Source organism: Electrona antarctica (genome assembly GCF_951216825.1).
Source record: "Electrona antarctica genome assembly, chromosome: 7".
NCBI classification, from domain to species: domain Eukaryota; kingdom Metazoa; phylum Chordata; class Actinopteri; order Myctophiformes; family Myctophidae; genus Electrona; species Electrona antarctica.
The window spans coordinates 57897018-57904516 of NC_136812.1; the positions used below are offsets into that span (position 1 = coordinate 57897018).

The 7499-nt window shown below is 42.4% G+C and overlaps 1 protein-coding gene across 1 annotated transcript in view; it reads right to left on the minus strand.

The window, feature by feature from the left end:
• Positions 1-7066, minus strand: part of stil (STIL centriolar assembly protein) — a 50509-nt gene extending 43443 nt beyond the window's left edge. Inside the window, exons 1-3 of the mRNA XM_079506570.1 lie at positions 6812-7066; positions 4442-4520; positions 3620-3742 (exon numbers count right to left, since the gene is read on the minus strand). Of these exons, the coding sequence (XP_079362696.1) occupies positions 3620-3742; positions 4442-4518 (200 nt within the window). The 5' untranslated portion in view covers positions 4519-4520; positions 6812-7066. The remainder of the gene's footprint in view (positions 1-3619; positions 3743-4441; positions 4521-6811) is intronic.
• Between the last annotated feature and the right edge of the window lie 433 nt (positions 7067-7499).

The window sequence follows — 7499 nt, forward strand, 5'->3', positions numbered from 1 at the left end:
AAGTAAAATGTTTTAAGGTATCACTGTGTACAACAGTGTTATTTTTTAGGTGAAGTCATTCTAATGAAAATTGTTCTTTCCTACTTTCCAGGACTGGATGGTGAATCAATGAGATGGTCTAAATGTGTTGACAATTTAATGAATATCTTCCTTTCCCAGTGTGCATGGCATGGTTAATATGGCGATATTGACTAACTCACTAAAAACTTAGAATAATTCGTCTAGGGAGAGTGTTGTGATACAATGCAATTACAGGAGGAAGGACAAAGGGAAAAATGAGTATCTATAGACATTGCATCGACAAGGTAAGAACTCCCACACGATCTCATACATTATTGAAATATTTATATTGACAGGAGGATACTAGTAGTGATGAAATACAGTGTAAAGATGCAATAATGTGTAACCTGTCAATGTAGCTAATAACCATAAGAGAGGGAGTTAACCATAAATCAGACTGTGAAAGATTGTGATCAACTGTGATCAAGATAGATCTTAATAAATTCCTAATTATGTATTATCATCTGGGGAAAAGTATAGAACAAATGTTTTAGAATAGGGGTAGTGTGTTGTTTTGTTTTGTTTTTCCAGCTCTGCAATCCAATAAATTAAGAGAAACATATCAGGAGATGTGTTTGAACAAGGAAAAAACAAACAAACAAATGAAGACAACCAGAGAAAGCACTGAAAGGATTTGGGTTTGTATGATGGGTAAATATACACACATACAGTGACGTCAGTCTAGTGTTATATGAATTACAATTTAGGCATTTAGCAGACGCTCTTAATCCAGAGCGACTTACATTAAGCAATAACAAAAAGCATGGCATACATCACATGTATAAAAAGTAGTTATCATGAATCATGCGTAAACTAAGAACGTAACATTGGAGTATCTATGTAAACTATACATACTATACTATATAATATATTATACATGTGTACTATAAAGTGCTATGACTACATAAAGTGCAATTCTAGAGCTGTCTACATAACAAGCTGAAGCTGAAGACAATTAATGTAAAATAATAATAATAATAATAATAATATTGAAATGAATTTTGTATAACCACCTTTTTAACCACGGGGGAAATAATTCAAGTGAACAAAATTACCTGCAAGTTGTTCTCCCTCTAAGAAACCTGACAGACATATAAATATGTCACATGGGCCAGTGACACCAATGAGAGCCAAGCCACATCATCATGTCCGTCCAGAGACTCCAGACGTCCCTACAAGGCCCACACGCATTCAGTCCCCGCAGTCACCCCCCAGTGACAGCGATGGGAGCCGGATAAAAGACGAAATACTGGGCCCACCATGGGGAAAAAAGACTAAAATGCCATGCCACAACTTGTGACAGAAACATAAGGAGAGGAGAACATTTGCGTGGAGGAGAAAACCACGAAAAAAGACTACACCTGATGCTGGCTTATGAGTGATCGCTCAAGACAAATCGAGGGTCGTAGGTTGGAATTTCCCAATAAGAAGGAAAAGGGTTTTCGCCCCTACCAGCCATCAGAAGTTGTGTGTAATAAAAAGAAAATTATCATGTGGGTGGACATTGAATACACTTAAATGTAAACCTTTCTTACTCTAGGAGATAGTCCATATATAAGTCATCTTTTTGTAGTAAATTTGCAGACAGTATAGTATCTCATGTTCCTTGGTATAAATTAATATGAGACATTTAATTTACATATTTGAAATGGTGGAATGTAGTGGCAGAAAATACTACACTGCCTGGAGCAAGGCTTCCACCTGTTGATTGTCTGTCAAGATGACCTATTATTACCCAAGACCCATGTTTAGTCTTGTCCACTGACCACACCTCCAATGTATTTGTGCTTCTTCATTTTGTATAAGAGAGACTCATTTGAACAGGTCGGGAGGCTTGCATCCGTGCACCTCCCTGGGCTGGTACAGACCACTCCTTGTAATAAACGTGACATTGTTTCAGTCCACTCTCTACCTCGATTATTTCTTAAAGTCTCTGTTAGGAGTATTGATAATCCCATCACACCAGCTGAAGAAAACATGACATTTCTGAGACCATTCATGTTCCTGGAAGATGCTTCTAAACGTGTATTCTATTGCTATAGTTTGATCACTTAAAATACTCTTTCATCGTAAAATAACTAATGGCCGAAAATAGCCAATCGTGCGACGTGTTGTGAGCTTGTAGATCTGCTATTTTCGGTGCTTTCACAGAAGGCACGCTGATGATGACATGTCTATGACGTAAGACATATGTAATTTGGACCTGGTTTCAGTGTGAAGTGAGTGAAATTACAGTTCAATATGTCTAATTGAAGTGAACAAAACACGAAATAAAGTGCCATGGAAAAATGCAATGTGATGTTTTGGGAGCTTGTAGGTCGGGTATTTTCTTTTGGATCATTTATTCAAACTGTTCAACTTTTTGACAATCATGACATGTCCAAAATACACCTGCACAATTTATCTCAATGGATTGTATGTGAATTAATTGTGTTTAGCTGTGGCAGGAGAGGATGACAGACAGACAGGTTTTGTATTGTATTGTAATTAGAAGAGAATTAGAAGAACCATTTGAAGACATGTACCCTCTCAGACCCAAAACTAATTGATGTTGGTACCATTAGGAGAGATAAAACAAACCTTGATCAAAAATAACAATTCTTCTACATTCTCTAATTGTGAAGGCTTCTTGATAATGAACTGATGTAGATTTGTACCAATAATTTAACTCTTGAGAGCGTAAAATTAAACCAAATGAACCCGTACGGGTTAGTGCTGCAAAATAAATCGAAAAAAGATCGAGATCTAGATTCAGACACTTGTGCAATCTCATTTTGTGAAGATTTGTGCAGCACCAAGTTGGCTGTCCAATTAATTATAGTTACTCTTGTGTTTTTGTTAATGTTTTTTGAATAATCGAATTTATGGAAAAAATGAGAATCGTGATCTCAATTCTTGTGGAGGACAATCGAGATTTACATTTGAGCAAGAATCGTGCAGCACTAGTACGTGTCAATTTGTTTTACTTTTACGCTCTCAAGAGTTAAAGATCTATAAGGGTCTTTTTGGTTACCACCTGGAACCCCTCAAGGACCACTGGTGGTCCCCGGACCACTGGTTGAAAGCCACTGTACTAGAAGCTTGCGCACCTAACGCCACGCAGTCCGTGTTGTTGTTTCTCCATGAATAGTGTGTGTCCGAGTGAGACGCGCACACACACACACTAGATATAGAGATAGGAAAAGTAGAGCAAGGATACAGAGAGGTAGGGAGAGCGAGCATCACCGCAGTTCTAGGAAAGCCCCGCTGTGAAGAGACACAGAGCTGGGGTTGAAAATGCAGAGGTGAAGTCAGTGACGTATCATCACGGCCACAAAGCACAGGCATGGACGCCACTTCTCCCATCTGACCTTGTACAGTTGACCTTTGGTCTTTGTAAAGGTGCTGTATTAAATAAAGTTTGATACTCTGATACTCCATACTGTATGTGTCACGGTGTGTGATTGGACAACTGAACCAGCGCAAAGTTATGCACTCCATGGGCACAACTTATAATAATAATCAATTGTATTGATTAGTAGGACAGACAGACAGACAGACAGTGTATGGTATAGTGTACCTGTAGTAAGACAGGTGGACAGACAGGGAGTCTCCGGTGGGACTGGGATCCCACAGAGAGGTCCTGCTCTGGGGGAAGGTCAGTGTGGAACCGCCGCCGCCAGGCCTCTCTGGAGGAGAACTCCTGGAAGAACCAATACACAACACCATTACATTATACACTGTACAACAACACACTATTACACTGTAGAACTACCACACTATGCGGCGGTGGCTCAGGGGTAGAGTGACTTCCCAGTTCGAACCCGGGCTCCCCCAGAGTTGGTGCCGAAGTGCCCTTGAGCAAGACACTGAACCCCTAATTGCTCACGATGTGCAGGTTGGTGCCTTGCATGGTTTCCTCCGGCATCGGTGTGTGAATGTGTGTGTGAATGGGTGAATGTAATGCACAATCTATGTAAAGCGCCTTGGATAAAGGCGCTATATAAATGCACCACTTTACACTATTGCACTGTTGTATGCCAGAGAGAACACCTGCTCTGGGGGAAGGTCAGTGCAGAGTTGCAGACTAGGAGGAGAACTCCTGGAAGAACCAAAGCCAAACACTATTAAGGTCCTTTCAGACGAGGAGCGTGTGACGCAGACATCGTCGCCTGGATCATGAGGTGCGACAACGCAAGCATAAAATACAAAAGTAAAGATCAAACACAATCCAGGTCCAGTCAGCAGAAAACGAGCACGCGCCCACATAAATACACTTGCATTGTCACCCCTTGACTTCTCCACGCGTTACACCCCCCAGCACACTCAAATGATAATGCACCCTCTTATAATTATAAAACCCTCACCTCATATTATTATTATTATATATTATTACACTCACCTCATGATAGTTTTTGTAGTTAAAACAGTTTCCAGCACATGAGACGGCAAATCCTGTAGATTCACCCGACAGCTCATATCTGATGGATGAATTAAACAATATTAAACAATATTAACATCCTGAAAGCTCTGGGTTGACCAGATCCAAACTGTTCATTTGAGGGACAGAAGTGTCTTTTGGGTGGGACAAGTGGGGCGGCACATGGCAACTTATTAGTCTACTTAAGTAGCTATTAAATGTCTTGATGTCATATTCGACTATAGGCCAAATATTGGCTCATTTTGTTATTAACCCATTTTGGTGTTTTAAGCATTATGTTATACTTTAGCTGTTGAAAAATAGCAGATCTACAAGCTCGCCACCGAGTGGCGCGCTACGAGCTTGTAGATCTGCTATTTTTGGAAAATGTGGCGCAAATCTTTGAAATATATTCTTTCAGTGTGAACGTTTTCAACTCTTCTGGGGGGGTCCCTGGAACAACATATGAGATGGGGGTCAGCGGCCAAATACATATAGCCTAATTCTGGGGCTCCTTGACACGAAATAGTTTGAGAACATTTGTAGAATCGTCCTCAGGTCTCACATTTTGTTTTAAATGCTAATATTGGTCATTGCATGATGGTATGGCCGACTTGGCACTGTAGCCTATAGGGAGATATTTCTCATGTTATTTTAACAGGCTTAAAAACACATTGCAGGAAAAGAGAAACAGAACAGAACAGAAAGCCAACTATTAGGGGACTAACTATTAGGGCATTTGAACACGTTCACATGTGAGACAGACAGACGTTCACAATGTGGGACAGACAGGGTCTCAGTGTGTGGGACGCCTGAAAAGTCTTGGAAACGCAAAGCGAAATGAGGGACTGTCCCAAGCAAAGGGGGACATCTGGTCCCCCCCTCCCCTTTTTGAGTGGTGTAAACCACTCCTACGACTGGCTTTGTTATTTTACGTGTCTGTCTGTCTGTCTGTCTTTCTGTCTGTTCGTACCAAAAAATGAGCATGGTTGCTACGGTCACCCAGTTCACACGGGTGTGATTTCATTACGTCAGACCACAGCTGATCAGGCTATATAAGACCTTACACCACTCAGTTCACACGGGTGTGATTTTTTCATTACTGTACAAGTTTTTCCTTCTTATTTTTTACTTTCTTTAACCCATTTAGGCCTGAGGCCGATTCTACAAATGCCTTCTAAATTCTAAAAAACCCTATGTTTCTATGTCAGTGGTTCTCAATATTTCATGTCAAGGACCCCAAGAATTATCTGTATTTGGCCACAGACCTCCATCTGAAAATATGTTGTTCCAGGGACTCGTATTGACTCGTGCTTTCGTTTGAAATGTACCCCGTTCTACATACTGTTCAATCAATCCATTTCAATCAATCAAACCCTACTGACAGCTGATATCTGACTGAATTAAACATGAATTGAATTGAAATGAATTAACATTACAAAAAAGAAACATTAAGCCGCAATGTTGTGCGTGGGACAGTCCCTCATTTCCAAGACTTTCCAGGCATACCACAAATTGAGACCTGTCCCACATTGTGAGAATTTGTGACTGACAGGCATCAGTGTTGAAATGCCCTAATAGTTTGTCCCCTAATACAGTGGTTTTCAACCACAGGAACGTGGCCAGGGTGCCGGCCCGGTTCCGGGGAGCCGCCCCGCATCCTAAGCGGTAGAGAAATGACAGAGTTACCGTGTGGGGGTCCCTCTACTGTCACTGTACTGCACCACACCAATTCATCATAATATACAGTTTGTGTGTGTGTGTGTGTGTGTGTGTGTGTGTGTGTGTTAGGCTGAGCAACAGTGACACTTGGTTGTGAAAGCCAACCAAAAGCTATATCGTGCTTGGACAGACCCAGTCACCCAGCCAGGGACAGACCCAGGGACCCAGCCAGGGACAGACCCAGGGACCCAGCCAGACCCAGTCACCCAGCCAGGGACAGACCCAGGGACCCAGCCAGGGACAGACCCAGGGACCCAGCCAGGGACAGACCCAGGGAACCAGCCAGGGACAGACCCAGTCACCCAGCCAGGGACAGACCCAGTCACCCAGCCAGGGACAGACCCAGGGAATCTGGGACACGCATAGCTGTCTATAGGAGTGGTTGGTTGCACTACTCAATAAGAGGAGAAATATCCGGCTTCTAGGCTACAGTAACAGTACCAAGTCGGCCATGCCACCCATGACCAAATTGAGCATTTTTAAAACAAAACGTGAGACGCCCCAGAGGGGTTTAATAATAACAAAAAATGACAGGTCGAATATGACATGAAGCAGGCATATAACGCCCGTCCCGTATAAACACAGAACAGAAGACAGAACGTTAGTTTAGCAGCATAAAGGAAGTCTTACCGTTAGCCTCTTAGCTTAGCATCGTGTAGCATCATAATAAAGTAACTATAGTGCTATGAAAAAGGTTTTAACAGCTGCGGACCAATATGGGAGTTTCCACACGGCGTGTCGTCCCGCTTCAGAACGAGATTAACCGTTCGTTCATAAAGTTACAAATGATTAAAGTATTAAAACTACAAACGAATCATAACAATACATATAAACTCATATATAAACAACACCGCGCGAGAGACATTGATTATGGCGCTGTTTACCGGCGGCAGAACGTTCAGCCAATCAGCGGAAACGACGGGCGGAGCGCTCAGCCAATAGGAGCAAAGTTAGTTGCTCTGGTTCCGGGTCGAAAGCCCCACCTACTTACTGCATCCGGTGGCCTATTCCCCTCTATGCCTATTCCGCTCTAGACCGGATCCGGAACCAGCAGGCTGGCGGAGTGAATGCATACCAATGACGTCATTACCAGTGAAGCGCTTCGGTGTTGCCAGATTTTGCGAGAGAAAGCAAGCAGCAAAGGTGGATTAAAAACCACACTGGTTTTCAACCAGTGGTCCGTCACCGTCCGTGGACCAGCAGTGGTCCTTGAGGGGGTTCCGGATGGTCCCCAGCTAAATGATGGAAGAGTTGGTAACCAAATGGACCCTTATTAGATCTTTAACTCTTGAGAGTGTCAAATTAAACCATGCATTTT